Source organism: Plectropomus leopardus, chromosome 4 (assembly GCF_026936395.1).
Source record: "Plectropomus leopardus strain MGB_pleo_1.0 chromosome 4, ASM2693639v1, whole genome shotgun sequence".
NCBI classification, from domain to species: Eukaryota; Metazoa; Chordata; class Actinopteri; order Perciformes; family Serranidae; genus Plectropomus; species Plectropomus leopardus.
This window is the reverse complement of record NC_142179.1, coordinates 25,915,364-25,937,728: the sequence shown is the minus strand read 5'-3', so window position 1 is coordinate 25,937,728 and position 22,365 is coordinate 25,915,364. Positions and strand designations below refer to the sequence as shown.

The 22,365-nt window shown below is 41.0% G+C and overlaps 2 protein-coding genes across 4 annotated transcripts in view; both read left to right on the top strand.

Moving 5' to 3' along the window:
• Positions 1 to 3,644, top strand: part of adgra2 (adhesion G protein-coupled receptor A2) — a 46,462-nt gene extending 42,818 nt beyond the window's left edge. The window contains exons 17-19 of the mRNA XM_042488826.2: positions 13 to 161; positions 852 to 941; positions 1,096 to 3,644. Coding sequence (XP_042344760.2) covers positions 13 to 161; positions 852 to 941; positions 1,096 to 2,515 — 1,659 coding nt within the window. The 3' untranslated portion in view covers positions 2,516 to 3,644. The remainder of the gene's footprint in view (positions 1 to 12; positions 162 to 851; positions 942 to 1,095) is intronic.
• Positions 3,645 to 5,110: 1,466 nt separating this feature from the next.
• On the top strand, positions 5,111 to 21,349 carry rab11fip1a (RAB11 family interacting protein 1 (class I) a). 3 transcript variants are annotated; one of them, XM_088076949.1, is made up of 7 exons: positions 5,111 to 5,414; positions 5,510 to 5,869; positions 13,885 to 14,321; positions 14,458 to 15,385; positions 16,618 to 18,339; positions 19,393 to 19,495; positions 19,836 to 21,349. In XM_088076949.1, exons 2-7 carry the CDS (start codon positions 5,520 to 5,522, stop codon positions 20,034 to 20,036), a joined length of 3,741 nt encoding a protein of 1,246 aa, XP_087933075.1. In that variant the 5' UTR covers positions 5,111 to 5,414; positions 5,510 to 5,519; the 3' UTR covers positions 20,037 to 21,349. The 3 variants fall into 3 exon arrangements, with proteins under 3 accessions (XP_087933075.1, XP_042343964.2, XP_042343965.1); XM_042488030.2 differs by having other exon boundaries at positions 5,112 to 5,869; XM_042488031.2 differs by lacking the exon at positions 16,618 to 18,339 and having other exon boundaries at positions 5,117 to 5,869.
• Positions 21,350 to 22,365: the final 1,016 nt, after the last annotated feature.

Sequence of the window (22,365 nt, the reverse complement as noted above, 5' to 3'; positions counted from 1 at the left end):
AACTTGTGACAGGTGGGCATCGCCCTGCACTACTCCTCGCTGGCGACCCTGCTGTGGATCGGTGTCAGCGCTAGGGTCATCTACAAGGAAGCTGTGTGGAGAATGCCGCGGCAGCCGGAAGGAGAGTCTCCTGCTCTGCCAACTCAGCGACCTATGCTCAGGTCAGCCACAACTCACCTTCACCCACTCCCCACGCTATGAGATTGTTGTTTTCTGTAAATACTGTTAATGTTTTGGACAGTTCTTGTGTACGACCACCCAAACTGTGCGCCATCAAAGTGGGTCATTGTGCGCAACATTCAAAGTCTCTCTGTTTTTAAGGAAACCTTGTAGGGACATAACAGAGCATTGCTGTAAGGCACAAAAAAAGCTATAACCCTATATGACTGGGGGAGGGGAGGAATGTATGAAGCCAATATAACCGAGGCACAGGGGGTCGTCATAAATCTGGGCAGGGTGATTCAAGGGGTGCACTGTCTTTCCAAATATTCCCTTCTGTTCCTCCTCCTGCGATCATGCACCGACCTCGCTGACCCTCGCACCACCCCTTTTGTTGCCCACTCAGTCTCATGGGATCAGGCTGCATAAATCACAGACTTCTGGAGCCTGTACTGACCCTTGTAACACTCTGCCCACTATGAGAGTGCAGGATCACAAAGCTCTGTTCAGATTATAGACAGCCAGAGAGACGTAAAAACACAAAAAGGAAAGTGACACCAACATGCGCACTTTAAAAACATCATAGCAGCCAAAGGTCGTATAGCATCCTGTGGCACAAACAAGAACTGCTCTTTATTTCCCAAACTGCAGCTGGGAACTTGTGTTTGATATGTTTCTCTCTGTTACTCAAGGTTCTACTTGATAGCCGGTGGAGTTTCTCTTATCATTTGTGGGATCACTGCAGCTGTCAATGTCAACAACTATGGGGACAACAGCCCTTAGTAAGTGCTTCTCTTTTTATCCTTTAGCCATTTGGCCCCTTGACTTTGTGTTGTTTTGTTTGGTTCTGAAGTGAATAATTCTGTGATACGTTGAACACACAGACGTGTCCTTGTTTTGTGTTGACCCTCCTGACTTCTTCTCTGCCTCTTGCAGCTGCTGGCTGGTGTGGCGCCCCAGTCTGGGGTCTTTCTTTGTCCCTGCTGGCTTAGTGGTGTTGGTGACCTGGATCTATTTCCTGTGCACTGTGTTTCGCCTGAGGCACCGTGTGGCCAAAGAATGCACAGGAACCACCCTGTCCTCCCCTGTGACTGAGAGCCAGCCTGCACTAGCAGGAAGCACCAGCCTCCTCTCCACAGACTCCGTTGTGGGACCTTTAAACCCAGTTGCGGTGCCAGAGGACCAGTACTCACTGAAGACACAGTTCTTAGTGCTGGTGGCAACCCACTTCCTGTTTGTGGTCCTGTGGTGTTGTGGAGCTATGGCGATGTGGCTGACAGGGCACACTAGCTTGTTGTTTAGTTGTCTGTACGGTATGGCTGCCACAGTTTTGGGGGTGTTTCTGGTGGTGCACCACTGTTTTCGACGTCTGGATGTGCAGGCCTCCTGGCTCGCATGTTGCCCGGGCTATCGCCGCTCCCATCCTATGTCTACTTACACACACACCTGCACTACTGGGAGTGGAGTGCAGACCTCCGAGCAGGGATCACAACTTTTCATCAACTGCCATCCACCTGCTGACTCTCATAACTCCTCATCAGCTCGGTCATCATCCACACCAAGTGGAATCAGCAGTGTGGGCCCCGGGCCCTGCAAGCTCACCAACCTGTTGCAAGTAGCACAAGACAATCCAAACAACACTTCACGTGCCCCTGCGGGCAACAACACCAGCACCAGCACTGACAACACCAACAAGCCCACAAACAGTGTTCTGCCCACCATTAACTCTGCAGCCCCAGTGCATCCCCAGAGACGGAAAGTGAGCAGCAGAACTAAACAAGGAAGCAGCCAGTATCACCATCGGGGTGAGGGCAGAGGTCACTATCGTCTCAAAGCTCTAAGGACTGCTGGAGGTGGGGGCAGCCTGGGAGCTTTAGGGCCCACTGGTTTAGAGCATCTCAGTTCATCACATGTGGTTCACAAACAGGCCACGAGTGAGAACGGCAGCATCCACCACAGCCTCTCAGAGAACCAGGCAAGCCCACTTACCAACGGGAAGCGCGTTGGAGAGTCAGTTGCGACCAGCCCTTCAGAGGGAAGCGACGGGGGCAGCAGCGGGAGCCGCAAACCCTTCCCCCTGCTGCCTTCTATGGCCAGCAGAGCTGCCATGCACGGCGCTCAGAGACGATGCGCCAGCAGAGACAACCTGAAACTGGCAGCGGCAGCAGAGCGAGACACAAAGCGCTGCTCCTACCCTTTGAATAGTGTCACCACCACTGTGCCGGGGGCTGCTGCCCCAAATGGCACCCTCAAAAACTCAGTGCTTGAGCTAGAGCAGGACATGAGCGGCACAGACCAATCGCAGAGCTCCGTCGGAATGAAGAGTGGTTTGTGGAAAAGTGAAACCACAGTGTAACCTATACTTATATGTGAACTTCTATGCATGACCTTAATGAACTCTCAAATGATTGGGTTATGTTTTAATGGTCTCTTGATTACAATAATTATATAATTTAAGATATAAAATCACGAAGGCATCCAGGACCCTAAACTGGTACTTTTGCCTCTGTAGCATCGTTAAGAGTTTGCTGTGAAATGGTAAAAAATGATAAGGCAGGTTTTTAATTGTCATTTTCAAACATAAGATACTCGTTTATTTTATTCATTTCACACAAAAAAGATGTACCAGATATCTCTGAAATTGGCATATGATGTTGATTTTGGATATCTAATGAAAGCTTTACTGTTTAGTTGTGATTTTTTTCTATGCATATCAACTATAGCATGAAATGGAATGCAAGCTGGTCCATTTCCTAAGTACAGCTATATGCATTTAATCTGTGGACAACCTTTCACAATTATGTTTGCTTCAAGTTATTGTTTGCGTGTGCTCATGTATGCTTTAGTATGTTGTGTGTGTGTGTGTGTGTGTGTGTGTGTGTGTGTGTGTGTGTGTGTGTGTGCATACAGTAAGAGCATAAACGCATGACTGTGGCTGTACAGAATCTCTGAGTGAATTAAAAGCTATGTGAGACTTTTGAATATATGATGAAAGTGTTTTATTGTTATTTCTACGCTCCCGTCAGAACAGATAGGGCTGAGCTGCTCTAATAAATTCAGAAGAAGAAGAAAAAAAAGGGGGGGGGGGGGTGCGGTGTTAGCTTTCTCATAACTAGTCTCTTGATTCAATTTTCACCTCCAGCAAAAGTTTTGTTAAGTCTGATGCAGGGATGACTGCCCCCTCCTGGGTGGCAGAGAAACTTTTCAGTCATTGACAGGGGTCTGAAATGTGTTAGTCTTGCAAATCAGTCCAATCTCACAGGTTGTGCAATAACAAAAAAAAACTATGTTGACAGAACTGTAAACCTTCTTATTATAATCTCGGAGGTGTTAAGAATTTCTCTAAGGAGTAGGCACAAAAAACTTTTCATATATCAGGGGCCTGACCAGAAAACATCACTACATGCATATTACAAGCTTTTTGAAAAAAATAAATCAGAATGTTGCCTTCTTATTTGAGTTGACTAATAAAGGACTAAACAGTGCTTCTGCTTTTTAGTCAATTTCAGGAAATTACATTAACAGGAAATAGTGTTTCTATATGCAGCTCATTGTCATTACGCTATCCCTTTGTTCTTTGGGAGGAAGCTGTCATGAGATCCAGAGAATCACATACTGTTCATTGCTAGAGTTAGTTGTTTCAATATGGGCAATGTGATCTGCATATGCTCTGTGTGCAGTATGAGCTTGATCGGCCCCGAGCAGAATATATTCAAGATGTCAAACATGAAAATGATCTGTTTCTGACTTGTATGACTTATATTTAACGTTTCATGGAAAACAAATATACACATTAAGGCAGACTTGTCTTGGTTATGATCTGTTATAAATATCAGTGTCATAATGGTCAGGTCCATCATGCATCTGTCATCTTGTCACACCTTCTTCCAATGCCACGGCTGAGTTACCCAGGTCTAATCTTTGCCTGTGTCAGTATCTGTGACTTTGCAAATATTTTAGATATTTTAGAAGTTAGATATATACGAAACAAAACAAACAATCTAAACTCAAGACACATTTTTGAAGATTCTTAATAATTTTATTGGATTTTTTTTTTTCTAAGGTGTGTCAAAGTGACTGCTGCTTTGCTGAGGAACAGAGCAACTGTAAATCACTCAAAAATTCACATTCCTGATTCTCTTTAACTAAATATTATTCTACTGAAACATTCAGTCTGTAGATGGTACCACTATTACTCAAGCCCACAAGAACCCATGATAATGTGGTGATGTGACATATTTGCCTTAACTTCATTACCAGTAGTGGTCAACTAGCCTGTTACAAAGATGTTGTTTTGATTCAGTTTGCGCTTTAATATCTTGCTGAAGGCCTGGTAGGCAGATCAAGTTGTGGACAAGATGTCAGTAAGGGATAAAATATCACCGTAATTTGTTCTGGATGACTTAGCGCATTCACTGGTTCACATTTAGGCCATCTGATATAACTGCATCAGTCATGGCCTGAACACACTGTTCCTTGAGCTTCTGCAAACAAACAGCACTATGATGTTATCAGTTATGCCAAAATTTCCTCTTAATAAGAAAAAGGGAGATGCTCATACCTGCATATCTAAAGCTTATTTGTAATTTAATTTCCCACAGTCTATTGGATATTCATATTAATGACAAAAAACAAAAAAATATTTAAAATCTGTCTTTACTTCAGCATATTTTTCAAGAAACCTCAAAGTCCAAAAATAAGGCGAGAAAAATAACTTTTCTTGACATCTTCTATCCCTAAAGTGCCGACTTATCATCACTGAACTCGGTTCAGTGTTAATTGTTGTCGTATTAAATTCTCCTGAGACTTTTCAAGGGTAAACTGATTCCTGATCAGTGGCTGAGCTCTACTTAACGGTCTCCGACGTATTAACGCCCTCCCCTCCAACGTCCAATCACTGACGGACTTTTAAAAACTGACAGATATATTAGCCAATCGGACAGCACTATGAAGAGTATGGGTGGGAACTCCTCTAACATCAGGGAAGTGAAGTGTTTTACGTACCGGAGGCAAACAAGGGGAACTGTTTTTGTGAAAGCCTCTCAAAGGGATTAGTCACGCCGCAGTGATGTCCTGGTTGGGTTACACAGGCTAGTACTAGCGTTAAGTTGGTTAATCAAGTGTTAACTCAACTCAAGTGTTATCAGAGGCTTGGATATCGGTACGGAGAGGAGGGAGAAGTATTACGACATCAACCTGAGCTTCCTGAACCCAAGCTAGGTAACGTAAACCCACAACCGCAGAGGACGCCGAAGGTGAAAAAGAGAGTCCAGGAAAAGATTAGCCAGCAGATTGGCGCTGTAAGAGATTAAATAAAACAATTCGGATTAACTTTTGCTCAACCTTAAAGGACTTCCGTGATGTCTCTGGCCGACCAAAGCCAGCAGTGGTTCCCCACGAGTGTGCAGGTAACGGTGCATGAGGCTCAGAACCTGCGTCCTAAGGGCAAGAATGGCACCAACGACTCCTACGCCATCATCCAGGTGGCCAAAGACAAGTTTTCTACCTCGGTGGTGGAGAAAAGTGTCGCTCCTGTGTGGAGAGAAGAGGCTTCCTTTGACCTGCCGCTCTTCCACCCGGGCAACGCTGACCGCTGCACGCTGTATGTCATAGTCATGCACCGGGCTCAGGTGGGGCTCGACAAGTTCTTGGGTCAGGCTGTGGTGAACTTACTGGATCTCCATGACAACAAGTCTCGCAAAAAGAAAGAGTAAGTGACCACTGTGGCGCGGGCCTATCCTGCTCCGGACTCATTCATAACATGACAGTATGATTCATAAAAGGGCTGAGCCTTCCTTTTGTATGAGGTGTTTTCTCAGGGTTTGTTATTTGCAGCAGTTATGAGTAACGCAGTCTTTCACACAGTTGTTGTTGTTGTTGTTGTTTTTAAGTCCAGCTTGAGGCTTAATTCCACTTTATTTACAGCGCAGGAACAGCTCAGAAAGTCCATGCAGGGTCCCTTAAAAAGTAATTTAATTCATTAATCTAAAAATAAGACCTTAATTGGTATTAAAATATCTTAAATCAGTCTTTCAGAAGTTTTAAAAATACAAAAACATTGGAAGCAGGATGTAACAAATTGCGTTTTTTGACTCTGGATTGTAAAATCACAAAATAATTGGTAACATTTCTTATTCAAAATAATAATAATAATAATAATAGTAACTTACTAATTAATTCCTCTTCTTAGACAGGTGATGGGAATTAAAGCAGCAGAATAATTCCACACAGTGAGGCACACAAAATCACAAATCACTAATAAAGGCTAGGTATTTGGACCCAAAATGTAATGATTTTTTTTGTTTTTGTTTTGTTTTTTGTTTGTTTGTTTTTTAAACAATAAATGCTTTGGGTAATTGTGTAAAGAGGGTAGTTTTTTTTTTTAGTTTATTGTAAAATAGGTCTTAAATTTCATTTAACTGACAATGAAAATGTATTAAAGTATTATATTTGAGACCTTAAGCTGTAGGAATCCTGCCTACATCTACATATGAACTCAAACAGTACTCACTGTAATGTATGACTTTAAGCTACATAATAAAATGAAGGTCAGTTTAAAAGCATGCTTAAACTGCAGTAGAAAAGGTAAACAAACAGGTCCCGCCCCTCCACCATGTACCTGAGTTTTATTGCTATTCATTTTTAGAGTTTTCCTCTTTGAGCCAACATTGACATTGACCATAGGGATGATAACAATTAGTCAACAACTGATTACCTGGTCATTAAGAATTTAATCCAACATGTGAAATTTAATCGATTAATCAATAAGTGATTCATTGATGTCACAGTATACGCAACATGTTGCTGTGAGCTTTGACTGAGGAAAAAGCACATTGTTTGAAATAAGCAATGTCTTTATGGATTTTCAAGTAAGGACTGATAGCTTTCTTAATAATAATTAATTTAGAAAAGTGCTTACAATTTGCAACCCTAGATCATACTCTATGCTCCAGAGAGTTCAGATTAGCAGATTTAAAAAGAGCAGGTCCCCTCAAAACAATTACTGGTAAACTCACTACTATTGTGGCTGTTGTGGAATATCCCAGTTCATTTTAACCTCTGTTTAATTTCACTTAAAGGTTTGCTTTTGTATTTTATTTTTTAAGTCACCCATAACTTTACCTCTGGGACATGCTTTTGATACAGACTTTGACACAATTAATATAGATTTACCTCCTTTCAAAAGCAAAGCTATGTAACTTTGATTTAAAAATAAATGAACTTTTATATTTGTTGAAACTGTCACTATATTCAGAGAATGATAAATGATACAGATAATATATGAAAAACATGTATAGTCCTCTTCCAACTTGTAGCCCTTGTAATAGCCTTAATTCACGTGAACGAAAACACGTGAACGAGTTTCTGAAGTCCGTCACTGCTCATGAACGACAGTCATTCTTGACACGTGTCTCAAATGTTTTCATAAACAGATTTTAGTGTACTGTTTATATTTTAGCATTTTAGCTGCACTCCCTTCACAAAAAATCTGTAATGTTTTTTAGATTTTTGTAGTTAGAAAGTGTTTCTGATATTCTCATACTCTTCTGATGAGATTTCAATTAATCCATTCATTCTTTTATTTGCACATATGCATAAAATGTAAAACATAGCAGTACATTGTCCTTTTAATCCTTCAGTTTTTTCAGCTAATTCTATATGATCATGTCATGTCAAGTACAGGGACTTTTCATGACGCCTTTGTGTACCTCAGATACAGGGCACTTAAACCAGGTCACAATATGGAGAAAAAAACATGTAATTAACCTTAAAATGATAACATTGTGAGGGAGCCTCTCTCCTCCCTCCTCCTGTCAGTGTCTGAGAGAAAAAAAACAGAAAACTAAGAAGGTGGTGGGAAAACAGTCCAAGACACCAAGATAATTCTAATCTCAGCACCTCCCTCCGCCTTTTCCCTCTCTGTGGGACCAACCCTAACGTTTAGCTGAGACTTTTACTTCATAAACTGGCGTCACTACCAGCTTCTTGGCATCTCATGTCGCTGCTGGTAATCTTGCACATTCCTCCGGGCTTTTTACTAGCTTACAAATAAATGCGTCTGCTCACACCCAGATGTGTTCAATGAGTCAGGATGACATCCGTGGTTTCACGTAGCATGGGTGTAACGTGGGTGTGACAGAATTCAAAATAAAACACTGGTGTTAAATTGGGATGTACACCGCACGCCCTTTTATGTAAGAGAAATGTTAAAAATAAATCTGATTTAATATTTACTCTGACTTCTAAATATGGCTTTAAGTTTTGACGTGACCTTTGCTAAGGACTGAGTGAGGTGGTTGTCAGTTTCCTGTTATCACTCAGCTTTGATACAGTGCTCGTATGACCTCATTCACTTGGTGATTGCACGGTCATATCTGAAATGTTATCTTGTGTTTGCTCAGTGAGCTTTTACACTTTAATGGCAAAGTAGTAGGCAAAGTCCCTCAGTCTCCCTGCCGGGCTCACTCCCTCGGTCTCCTTTAAGATCAGACGTGCAGAGTATTGGATGTTGCTGTTTTCGCCTGGAAGCGTGTGGTGTTCGATTACTATCCTGCCTCCCTGTCCTGCTGAAACAGGGTGTGACGCTGAAGACTTTGTTTTCCTGCTGAAAGAGAGCCCTGCAGTTGCCTCCAACACGATACAGTGCATTCGAGACGAAATTAGGTCAAAGGGCCATATATTTGAGACTGTGTGATCACAAATGATCACACTAACTAATAATTAACAAGGTAACTATTTCAATGAAAGGATGAGTTGATTAGTTTTACATTACTTTCAGGTTGTTTTTTGTTGTTATGGATTTAAAAGTTTGATTTTGAGTGCGTTTTTTCTTTTCATTTACTTTTTTTTTACAAGAAGGATTTTCTTTAGATTCGTTTAATAAAGTTTTGCAAGTAACTGATTTTTTTTTTATGGCTGCAACTTTAGTTTCAGGTTTAGATATTGTGTAATAGTACTGATAGTTTCTGCGGAGGAGTCAGCTGTTTTGTTCTGTCGAGAAATCTGAGCCGCAGTTTATTTTGTAAACAAAGAGCTGTGGAACTGAAAATATCCTGTCGTGACATATTTTTATCTTTATTTTATTTACCCAACATGAGAATCACCCTCAGAGAATTTAAACAAAATATAATATTATTAACTTTCTTTCTTCTTTTTTTTTAAATATGATTTTTTTGGGCTTTGCTCACCTGTAGTGGACAGGACAGTTTAAGCGTGAAAGGGGGAGAGAGAGAGGGGGCGACATGCAGCAAAGGGTCGAGGACGCAATCGAACGCGCAGCTGCTGCGGTGAGGATGCAGCCTCTGTATATGGGGCGCCGCTCTATCCACTGAGCCACCAGGTGCCCCATATTATCATCTTTCTTACATTTGCAGTGTATGGCTGCAGCTGTTTATTATTTTCATTATTTTGATAAATCTGAAAATTATAGATCAAAATATTGCGTATTGAAAAATGTGAAGACTCCCGAGACTCAACCCAACCAACAGTGAAGTACCCAAAGACATTTAAAGTATAATGGCATACTGCAGGAGAGTCTGAAGCAGCAAATCCTCACGCTTGAGAAGCTTTAACACTTCATTTTTTATTTATTGACTACTTTTGTAGTCCATTAGCTGTTCCACCTCTTGTGCAGTGGCTTTGAATTATTTTTAATACTATAAAAAAACCATTTGAAAACCTTTGCAATGCAATTAAACATGAGTGTATAGTGGTAGCAAGTGTTAAAGGAATATTATGGAGGAATCTATATTTTACGGTATAACACCACTTTATTTTATTGACTAAATCCACTCTGGCGTCCACTTGTAGAATAATACAGTCTCTCCAGTTAATCATTAGACATGAAAGAGAAGTGCTCTTGACAGTTAAGCGAGGGAACCTGTCCAGCAGGACCAGTGAGAGTGTGCATCGGGCACGGCTCTGTATTTCTGTGCAAACAGAACAGATCATGTACACCCTGTCAGTCTCTTAATAACTGTAATAATACATTGTCTCCGTACATGGTCTTCAGCTATGATGCATTCCTCGCTGTTATCAACACAGACAAGACAACAAGCGCGGTGTCTGGATTGGCCTGAGAAAGTGTGATCTCTCTGTCCTTGTGCTTGGTCTAAGTTAGCTATTGTTTGACTTGGCATGCTCTGGTTAGGGTGGGAAATGAGAAGTGTTTGAATTAGGCTCTGTGTGACTTTCATTACATCAGGCACTGCTCAGCACCTCCCTGCATGTTTGGAAGTGTTTGAGGAATGTTGGTTCACTCCCATGCTTGTTTCCTGGCTGTTATCCTCTGAAGAGCCTGTCTGGATGTCTGCTAAAGTGCATGACATTAAAATGAACGCTGCGGCAGTAAACTCCACATGAACTGCTGATAACTGTCTGATTAATGCCACCATGCTTTGTGTTAAACGACAGTCAGATATCTTCTCTATACCTCAGTTTATCTCTTACAAAGTTAGATTGAACCTTAATAAGGTCGACATATACATTTACAGTGTTTTTACTGATGGTTGGGGTCGACCAATATTGGTTTTTGATGGCCGATTTCAATACCGATTATTAGTAGTTAAGGAGACTGGTTACCAATGGTTGGAGCTGATATGCATTTACAATAAAAATAAAAATCTTTCTGTCCATATTAAGAGTTTGGAATATCACAAACTGCAACACAAAACTTTGTTTAAATGCCTTAGCCTAGCAAATGTTTAATCAAAACTGAAACATTCAACATCATACACAGAAAGTTCCCAGCAACTTTTTTTATAAAGTCTAGTGAAAATTTAAATAAAAAAATAACAAATAAAAGCACCCTGAGGTTTAAAAAAAATAAAATTTCCTCTCATGCTGACACTTTTTTTGTACTTCTTAATTAATTAATTCTATTGGCGGTTACAGATAATCAGCAAAATGCCAAATATCAGCCCCAATAATTGGCCAATAATTTGTCGACCCCTACTGTTGTTAAGTGGCAGAGTTCACAGTTTCTAAATTCCTCACACCGTCAGCTCAACAGAAGTGAATGTGGACTCAGCTGTGAATGACTTTTCATGCTTTTGACACAAAATGCATATAATGGATACGTGTAACTCATATTTAATCATCATTTTTCATTTTTACACAGTGTTTTTGCACATGTTAACAACTGTTAAATCAACATTCAAAACTTAACATAATACACCATTACTAGCATTTATGATCACTATTGCTGCGGTCCAGACCTTGGAATCCACCTGTTCCATAGAGTTCGAGCTGATATGCTGATAAGCTAAACGGTGATATCAGCCAATGATTACAACATATTGGACTGTTATTTGCTACATTTTGCAATGTCTAAAAAAGATATATAAAAGAAAAGGAATAATTGGGATGTAAAACATAGATAGACTTGCGACTTGGAGTTCTGAAAAGGGGCATGTGAAGTAGCATCCAGACCGTTTTGTAAATTGGACGATCTGGCATTTTACCATTTTCTCTCAGTCAGTGTTTTACAGCCCATACTCTCCATTCCTCATCCCCATAGAGGAATTATTTTCCTCATGGAGGTGGAAAGCTTTTGACCATGGGCCACAGAGTAAGTGATGGATGTCTTGACAGATCTGCAGAAGATTGCAAGAGATGGCTCAGGATTGCAAAGGTGTATTACAAGAGGAGTAATGTGGATGATATTTGTGGCCAAATACAGCAGACAGGGTTGACTTGCAATGTTCTTTTTCTATGTCCAGCTGTCCTGTAGACGTATAGTATAGTGTATATGTGTATAGTGGATATGTGCAGCTTTGTATTGCATTACTGGAAATAGTTCAATTTTGTGCACGTTGAATTCATCTGTGCAAAAAATGGCAAACACGCAAAGCCTATAGAAGCAGTGTTTCTCATTGTCTGTAACAGTAGCATACTCCATGCAATAAAGAGGTGACCCTCTTTTTGTTGTAGTGGAATCTTGGTTTATTCCACTTAAAAAGGGATAATGCAAAGACAATGGTAATATCGTAATGTTACTCGTTGTTAGTGTGTTTTGGTGTCCTAAGTGCATTTTGGGTGTTAGATTAACTGTTGTGCTGAGCTGCATGTAGCTGAAGAGTTAAAACTGTCTTCTTGACTCTGTGTGTAAGAAAATAAACAAAGTGAACCAGTTTGAGAGCTCTGCTGTGCAACAAAAGAGCTTTAAAGGTGGACAGCTTGCCATAATGAGCACTTGTTTTACAGTATTAGTACATCTAATAGCAAGGCTTTGATTGTACAGGCACAGAGCATCGGTATGTAAGGGCACTAATTGCTTGTTTTGGCTTGGTTTTGGAAAGGGCTCTCCAGAACACTCCTACCTTTCCCTTGCCGACAGTAAGTGCTGATTGTGTGCAACAGAGAGGACATGAGGGGGCAGCCTGAACAAAGCTGTAATTGTCAGGCTTTATCTGTGGTTGGCATGGTGCTCCATACAGGAACTGGAACGAGCTGCACACTAGGTAATGACACGTATCAGTCTAAGGTCTGACAAGACACAGATTGTGTGAGTGTTTGAAGTTAGAGCTGGTATAGGAGCCAGGGGGGGCAGGAGGTTTGTTTACAGTGTGTGGTTTTGTATATTGAATTTGTTAACCTAATTTTACTGCACCTTTATTGAGCCTATACACTGCAATTATGGTTGAAAGGCGCACACAGCACTTGAGTACAAGATCGGTAAAAACTCAGACTTACAGTTGCAGTGCATGGCTTCAGCTAATTATTATTTTCATTATTTTGATTAATATAATATTATAGTTTTAAAATTGTCAGTGGAAAACAGTGAACTATCCTGAAAAACCCCAATGACGTCTGTCAAAGCCTTTTCTGTCCAAACAACAGTGGAGTCCCCAAAGACATTTAAAGTATAAAAACAGTTTTAAAAAATAGCCTTTTAATTTATTTATTGATTAAAAATAGCAATAAAAAAGCCTACTGTGTTATAAAATGATAGCAGATCAGAAAATGTATTTCCCCTAGGTTTACTGCTTACTGGTCATTTTCTATGTATTGTATTCACCTATAGCCTATTTGTTTATTGATTAATTGTTATTTATTTAGTTCTGTTGTGATGTGGCGCTGTTTATAGTGCCAAATCACAACCGGAGGAAGGGGGAGTTGGTTCTGCTCCAGAAGTTAATAGGTTCTGTTTTGGCCCATGCTAAACCCCTCCACAAAGTTTCATGGAAATCTATAATCCTGATGACAAACAAACAAACAAACAAACAGACAAACAAACAAACAAACAAACCAAACACACATTGGTGGAGGAAACAAAAAAAGTAAATCATCGTGTCCGAGATGCAAAAAACAGTAATCAGTAATAAAACCATCTCACAGTAATACAAAAAATAAACATTTTAATCGGTAGTTAATCGAAAGTGGTGGTGATTCATTTTCTAACAAATCAGCAACTTAATATGCACCATCTGTACATATCAGCTTGTTTCATACAGGTTTTTGAGTTATGCAGTATTTATCTTGGTATGAAGCCAGCAATCAGTTTTATTCTGGCTTGTCTGAGTAAAGCAAAATGAACTGAGGTCACATGGAAATTTCTTCCCTTATTTCCATGTTTTTGTCTTGTACTGGGGAAAGTAAGTGGTATAGTGAACAAGATAATAAGTCTAAAACATAAAAAGTCTCACAGTTATTCTCGGGAAATTGCTGGGATAATGTAAAAAGTTTCATCCTAAACATCTGATTCATTTTTTCTGTCCTTTGCAGTTGGTTCAAGCTGGTGGACAAGAGTGGAAAAGAGGACAAGGCGCGAGGGGAGGTGCTGCTCGATATCCAATTTATGAGGAACAACATGTCAGCTAGCATGTTTGACCTTTCCATGCAGGATAAGCCGCGCTCCCGCATCTCCAAGCTGAAGGACAAAGTCCGTGGGAAGAAAAAGGATGGCTTCTCTGACTCTGCTTCAGCTATTGTTCCCTCTGTCAGCAAGGTCCTCACAGACAGCGAGGGAGAGGCTGACACACAGTCACTCAATCAGTCTCCAGGGGTGAAAAAGAAATCTAAGCTCAAAACCCTCTTTGCCCCCAAATCAAACTTGCATCGTAACGTGTCACAGTCCATGTCTACATTGGGGACTCTTCCGGAGAAGAATTCATCTCTCAGTGGCAGCCGATCATCTGGTCTTAATGTAGACACACCTGAAGGTAACTTGATCTTTCTATAGTCTGTGTGTGCTGCATGTTGACAGTTCTGTCTTTCCTCTGCTGCACAGTTCAAGTTATATAATGGTGTTTTGCCTGGTAACGATAACATCATGCTTCACTGTCTCTCCTTCCACAGTTAAAAAGAAATTCAAATTCTTGGGACACAAGCGAACAGGCAGCTCTGACAGCAAGGTGTCTCAGGGTCCTTTCTCCCTACTTGGTCGCTCCAAGCAGAGCAACAGTGACCTGAACAGCCTGTGCATCAATGGCAGCCATGTGTACACAGAGGAGGAGTCCAAGAGTGGCTCTACTCTCAGTTTGAACAGCTCAGGTCAAGGATCTTTGGAGGATGTCCGCAAACACACCTCTGACATCTCTGCTGATTCCTTTGTACCTGTGCCCTCCCACAAGCAGGAGTCTACGGATAGGGCAATACTGGAGCAACAGCGCCATCAAGAGGAGGAGGAGAGAAAGCAGGCAGAAGAGAGGCGCATAGCAGAGGCCAAGAGGCTGGAGGAGGAGAAATACAGGGTAGAGGTCAAGAGACTGCAGGAGGAAGAGGAGCGCAGAATCCAAGAGGAACAGGAGAGGAAGAGGCGCTTCCTTGAGGATGAAGCAAGGAGGAAGAAACAAAAGGAGGAGGAAGATGATAGGAGAAAGCAAGAGGAAGAACGCAGGATGCTGGAGGAGGCAGAAAACCAGAGGCTCGAGGAGGAGCGTCGCAGAGCTGAGGAGCGGAAACAACAGGAGGAGGCCTCCATGAGCGACAGGCTGACGTCCTTGTTTGGAATGATCAGAAAGAAGGAGGAGAAGAAGGAGGAGGTACAGCAACAAGCTAAAGAAGAGCTGCCCGCAAAACCCCCTCGCAGCAACGCAGGAAATCCCGATCAACTGATCGCCCAGCGCTCCACCAACCCGTTTGAGGACATTCCCCTGAGCTCAGATCCTCCAGTCAGCAGTGATGAAAGTCCAGCCGATCAGCAGAAATCCAGCCGCAACCCACAAACCCCGTCTGCCATGGTCTTCCTCAACCGCACTGCTAAAGTGTCAGCAGTCAAACCCAGGTAGGCCTTCATCTCAAGCTTCTCTGAACTTATGTTATGTAATAATGTTGCTGCTATGCTGGTGTTACATCACTGGTGATGCTGTTGGTTGCTTGTAGACACACTGTTCTTAGACTTGCTCAACTGGAGTTTGAATATTGCCATCAGCCGGCTCAAAAATGTAACTGCAATTTCTGTTGCCATTTTGTTGGTATGTGCTATTGTTTTTTCAACATATCTAAAAAGCCTGACATTGACAACCCAAAGAAGAGTTGTTTTTTTTTTCTTTGTTATCCCAATACAAGCAAAATGTCAAGTGGATTAGAAATGTCATTAAAGAAAACCGACTAAAGTTTCACCCCACACCACATATGTCAACACTGAAACTTGGGAATTCCACATTTCCGTCTGGTCTCTGCTGACTAGACCAAAACTTTGAATTTCCTCTCAAGGGTGAAGGACCAGTTTGACCAGTTTCGTCCCAGCACATATGAGCATCTGGGTGTGGCTTGTGTTTGTAAAGATGTTGTGGAACAGGTTGTGGACTGAGCAGAGCTCATAAGGAGTTACTGAGCTGCGGTGTTCAGTTCCTTGGGGACGTTTTGGGTGATTAGATTTAGTTTTTAGACTTTTTATAGTTGTTTGTGGACTGCATTGGACTGGATCTTTTATTTTTGAGCCATAATGGTAAGGGACTTGTTCTTGCTTTTGTCTTTGATGTAACAGTTGTTGTCGTTCTCAGGAATGTTTGCTAGATGGCAGATTGTAGCCTCAAAGTTCAAGTTATTTTGTGTTATATGTATGTGATGTTTTGTTACATTTTGGGGCTATGTTGAACAAGCTATGATAATCTAAGTGGGATGATCTTAAAGGAGAAATGTCACATTGTAGTCTTCCCATAGGGGAAAGTCAAAACGTCTCATTGTGAGCATGTCAGCTAAAAATAGAAACAGTACGCAAGACACGCGTATATCAGATGCTCTGTGTGTAGGTTGGGCATGGACACTGAACAGTGCAGCATTGTTTGAGCAAATGATTTAATGGCAGCATTGTCTAGTGCAGATTTAGGAAGCAGATAGTCATAATCTAGAGCAGTCCGAGGGCTAAACTATGTGAGGTTGTAGGTAGGAATTTAATGTTTTTTTTCTTGACACGTGAGATGCTGGTTACATTGGTGACGGGTTGGTGGAAATGACTTTAGGTAATGTGATGGTCACACTGACCCGTAGGCCTTTGTTTTCAATCTTTGGCAGATTAACTCAATCTCTGGAGTCTGAGCCTGCTGACTGCCAAACCCCCAGTCAGCTGCATCCCTCCCCAGCCACCTCTGAGTCCACCCTCTCTAGTGTCCCATCTGAGTCCCCTGATACTTTCTCCAGTCTCCACTTATCCCTGGCTCCACCTAACATAAGTCAAAGCCCATCGGGTTCTCCTCGTGGCAGTAGAGAGGATTTGTCCTCTGTTGGATCTTCACCTACCATGGCGGATAAGAAGAGAAAAGCCCCAGTGCCACCCTCGTATCCAGTGCATGGCAGTGGAGGAAGAGAGCTCTCAAACCCTGCATATGAAGAGCCAGATGGGCTGCAGCCAGGAAGAAAACCGTCTGTACCACTTCCTGATTATGAAACTCTATTTCCTCAGAAGAGACACGGCGTGCAAGGACACACTCGATGGGACCATATAATCGCTGAGGTCAATCAGAAACACCGGGATAGTGCAGAGATGAGTGTTGATGGCCCAGAGGAGCACAAACTCAATGTTGGGTCTTCACTCCCACAGGAGAGTCCTGCCACCAGGCATTACCAAACACAACCACACGAAACCAAACCTACGTCATCCAAAAAAACAGCAGCCCCAGCTCCCCCTAAAGCTGTTGCACCTCCACTCCCTCGATCAGTAGGTGATTCCAATCAAAGACAGAGCCAGAGTACTGCTCAACAATCTCTCATGAGGCGAAGTCTGCCTCCAGTCCCAGAAACTGCAAACACTGACCTTTCAAGCAGAGAAAGTCTTTCAGTGATACCCAGGGATGGAGCAAGGAAGGTGTTGCACCCATCGCCTGCACCAACACATGTACCCAGGCCTACTAGCCAAATAGACTGGGATTCAACACCACAAGATGATCAAAGAAAAGTCACTGCGAACAAAGAGGCACCCATGGCGAAACCCAGACAGAGAGCTAGTGGCAAAGAGCCAGTTCAGCAAGAAGATTCTGGTGTGACACCAGTGCTCTCCAACAGTAACATCCAAACATCTAGTTCACGTATTAGCAGCAGGGACACAAACGGCAGGCAGGCAACGGAGAACTTTGATTTTGATCCGTTTCCCAGTACTGATCTTCTTCCCAGAGACCCATGGGCACAACCGAACAAGAACCAAGACGCAAATCACATTTTTACAAGCAGTGTACAAAAAGAGCAGAAAGTTGAAGATCGTGGAATGACCCTAGACGATATTGATAAAATCTTTAACCAAGAGAGACCGACAGATCCATTTGCTGATTTTAATGGCAATGATTCAAACAAACACGGCGAGAACAAGAAAAAAGATGAAGATTCAAAGCCGGAGAGTCCAGTTTTACAAAGAAAAAATTCACAGAGACGATTTAAATACAACCCTCCATCCACGACTCAGTCAGACAGTAAGATTTCCAAGTCTGGACCAGAACCCACGCCTAAAGCAGAAACAACCACAACCACAGATAATCAGGTCCTCTCTGCAAGAGGTGTCAGGAAAGAGTCTGTCGCACTGAAGCCTCCAGCTGATGCAAAAACACAAAGCAAACTTTATGGAGGAGAGGATCCATTTGGAGCTGAACAGTTTACCCCAGAGTTCCTCCAGGTAGCTATGGAGGAACCAGCAGGAGGTTTGTCTGGTGGAAAGCCGTCTTTGCGTGCGTGGGTGTCTCCCTCTGACATTCAGCCTGTCAGTGCTCAGAATAGCAATGGAGGTGGGCTAGCCTTGACTCCTCGCAGGTGAGATCACGCAGGCCACTCACAACGAATGCATTTGTGGTGTGTTTATCTAGACTTGGTGTATGGCATCTGGCTGCTGCTGTTGTATGAGGAGGCGAATAAGGTGTTGGGGTTTACCTTCTGTGAGTGCGACAATTCTGAGGCTTGTAAATTCTAATCAATTTGTATCAAAGTGAAATGATGTAGGAGTTTTGCAATACACTCGATTAAATTGGATTTATTTATGTTTGCAGTTTAACATGCATTTCAGTACAAAGCATGAAACTGATGTGCTGCACAGAGAGTTTAAAACAGCTGCTTTTTTCAGCTCCTGTCTGTAGTTGGATTTTTACATGTACAGTTTAATCAAAATATACAGCTTTTGGTATCATACAGTCACACTAAATACATTAAAATAGGGTGGTGCAGGAATGAGTCGTTAAATATAAGATGAGTTTGCATTTTAGGACTCCGGTTTCCTCATCTCAAATCTATTGGGTTTTTTGAGTGGGTTTTTGATTAGATGCCTGAAATAAGTTGTGTGGTTGACAGAGGCTTAAGAGACTTTCAGATTGTGTTGTACGACATAAAATACATCACTAAATACAACATTCATGAACTTTAAAGCTTGTACATGTCTTCAAACAGGCAGTTACTTTTGTTTGCCACAGAGCTTATTTTCTGCAATAATCCAAAATCCAATGGAAAAATTCCATAAGCATTTTACTGAGGGAACCAGGGCGATGCTAACTTTCGGGTCGGCCTACAAAAAAAACTTCATCCCTGCAGCACTCTACAAAAATGCATTTAGATAACAGGTTGTAATGCAACAAAACAGAAAAAAAACAGGGTGAATACTTCTACAAGGCAGTATAAACACATCACACAATACACCGATATACATACGCCCGTACACCTCGCTAATTTACTGTACAGTTAGCTAAAAAGAAAAATAATTAAATACTTGAATCTTTTTCTCCTGATTACAATTCTTTTGTGTGCACACGGTTGTAGTCTCTGTCATAGCAGTCTCTTTTAGGGCTTAATAAACCATGTATGTTTTTTTCTTTGTAGGCCTCATCCTGTGAAGCCCATGAGCTTAGAGAGCCAGCATCCCATCAGTACCCCCGCTGTGAAGGAGATAAAGGTCCGTGACAGCACACTAGGAAAGATCCAGGTACTGTTTTGTTGGCATTCTGATAACATACTGAGATCAAAACACACACTTGTTGACATCCATTCAAGCGATAGAGCCGGAGTCTATAGCCTTTATTTAGCAGGTTGACCCATGCTTAAAAAAACCTGTGTGCATGCATTAATTTTGTTGGAAAAGGAGTATAATCAAAGCAGATGATGCGACTTTGATTTATTTATTGTGCAAATAGAGCAATAAATGTATCTGTAAAAATCCCTCCCAAGAGGCGATCCAATGAGCCCTCCACAGTTCAATATGTACTCAATAACTATGTTTTCATTGGAATGCACATTATATTGTATCCACTTCTCATCCCCTTCAGATGACAGACTCAGTGGGAAGTGGCCCTTACACTCAGCTGACACAGGAAGAGCTAATCACACTGGTGGTGAGGCAGCAAGCCGACCTGTCCAGGAAGGACTCCAAGATTGTCGAGCTCGAGGAGTACATTGACAACCTGCTGGTTCGCGTCATAGATGAGAAACCCAGCATCCTGCAATCTCTTAATAGCAAGCCAGTGTAAGGCACCAGCTGCTGGAGGAGGAGAGTCCCACTTAATAACCCATTTATGTTTGTGTGTCATCGCACTGTTGTCACGTAAGTGTACTGAGAGACAGTCTCGATTAAGGTTTAGAGCATATGCACTTTCTAAGTTTCAGAGTCAACTTTGTTTGAGAATGCTGAAAAACTGACTCTGAAGTAAAATATTTGATGAACACTTCAAATGAACATAACAAGCAAATGAAACATCTTTTTATGAGCAAATGAATGTATTTTTTTTACACTAAGGTACTGGTCTTTGCTTTAAAAAGAAACTTGTTACATACAAATCAAATTAACATTTTTATTCATATACCATACTTGGGTTGAGCTTTATTTAATATATTAATGATGCAAATAGAAATGATTGTTTATTTTAAATTATCTGGCTTTTTTTTTACTCTTTACACTGGACTGCGATGAATGATCATATATCAAACCTTTCACAACTATTCCAAATTCATGCACCATCTTAGTAAGGAAAGAATGTAATATTTCTCTGTTATGAATTATGATCTTATGAGATGAGTCGTGATTTAAATTGTTTATATGACAACTGCACACTATTTTTTTTAATCTTCTTTTCGATCCTTCTGGCTTGCATGTATTTTTCTTTTTTCTTTGATTAACAACATTCCTCCCACATTTAATTTAGCACAGATGAATGTCAGCTGGTTGTCCAGTCCTTAATAACATATTGTGCCTATTTAGCTTCACAGAGGTGTTATTTAGAAAACCAGCAATGAATAAAATTGCACAGCAGGTATGGTAGTTTTTCCTCTCATGTGGTAGCCTGCGCACATAGTTTAAAATATTATGCAAGTAATAATGCGGAATCAAACTCTTCTACTAATAAGACTTTGATCACTGTGATGTTTGTGTTGTGTTTGTATAATGAAAACCAAGAGATAATCAGAGGCACAGTAATCGAGTCAGTATCAGTAATAATAACCAACCAGCCTTGTCTTTGTATTTGAATTACACTAATGAATGAACATCTATGCCTTTATATGACAACATTATTCTATGTCTTGGCAGCAATGATAGCAATATTAATCTCCAGAATGTATAGACCTGTGCCTTCAAAACCTTTTTCATGACTTTATGCCTGATTTGCTGGATGAACAGTTATTGGCTCTTCTTTTTCTGGAGTGAGAGCTCAAAGAATGTACAGCCTGATGTATCGAGTGTTTGGTGACATGATAATAATGCTGCAGTCGATGTAAAATTTCAGAAGGAAGTGATGCTGAGCAAAACATGGTTTTATTTGAAATAAAGACACTAATTATTTCACCACATTGTTTGCATCTGCAGTTATTTACAATTATTTTATGTACATTTGCAAATAAATATAACCTTTGTATGTAATTTAAATATGAATCTACATACATCATTTTATAAGCGCTGAAACAAGCTACATATTGCATTGACTCCCCTTGTCAAATTTTATGTTACGTAAATGCATTAGTGGCTCTCACATGAATGAGCAAATATGTTACCATGGATTTGTAAATTGCATGTTTTATTGTACACAAGGCGAAGCACAGTGTGGTTGCACATCAGTCCGTTTCTATGGCAGTTCATTGTCATCAATTCCCACAGAAATAGAAAAAACAACAAACTGATCCTACTAACAAGTATTTTGCGGCTAAAGCTTGTTTCATGTACTCTGCTGTGACCTCCATCGTTGTCCAAAAAGTAACAGAAACACACCAATGAGCCTCACAGTTGCACTGAGTAACATGATTTTTTATCAGTCATAAATATTTAGCAATCCAAATCCACAGCTGAGAATAGTCCCCACCAAATTCATTATTTACTCCTGCTTGAGAAACGTTTGTTGGAAATTACAGTGCCCAGCGGTTTGGGAAATTGTCTTTCCTTTTCTAAAAATGAAAGTATAGATTTGTGAACTGTTGATTTTTTAAAAAATTTTCTTTGTTGATCCTTTTGGCTTGCATGTGTTTTTAACCAGATGATTAACAACAATCCCCCCTCCTTTAAACTCACTCAGGTCTAACACCTTGATTAAGAATGAATTGCCTTGTGAAGGGAAAGTCGAAGAGTATCGACAGACGGATTTATGAGCTGTTGTTTTAGGTCTATATGAAACCTGTTGATAGTAACACATATATAGAGTTTCTTTAGCCTAATCGTCAATTAAAGGTCCAGTTTGTAGGATTTAGTGGTATCTATTGGTGGATATAAATGTTTTTATGATCACGCAACACACAAAACAACAACAAGACTTTCATAAAAACTGGCTCCATTTCAATAATAGATACATGTGGTGCATCATGATCTTGGGTTTT

What these genes read in the sequence shown, in the direction of transcription:
- rab11fip1a (XM_088076949.1), top strand. Translation starts at nt 5,520, where the DNA reads ATGTCTCTGGCCGACCAAAGCCAGCAGTGGTTCCCCACGAGTGTGCAG. An exon ending in AAGTCTCGCAAAAAGAAAGA is followed by an intron (nt 5,870 to 13,884) that starts GTAAGTGACCAC and finishes TGTCCTTTGCAG; the next exon opens with TTGGTTCAAGCTGGTGGACA. An exon ending in TAATGTAGACACACCTGAAG is followed by an intron (nt 14,322 to 14,457) that starts GTAACTTGATCT and finishes CTCCTTCCACAG; the next exon opens with TTAAAAAGAAATTCAAATTC.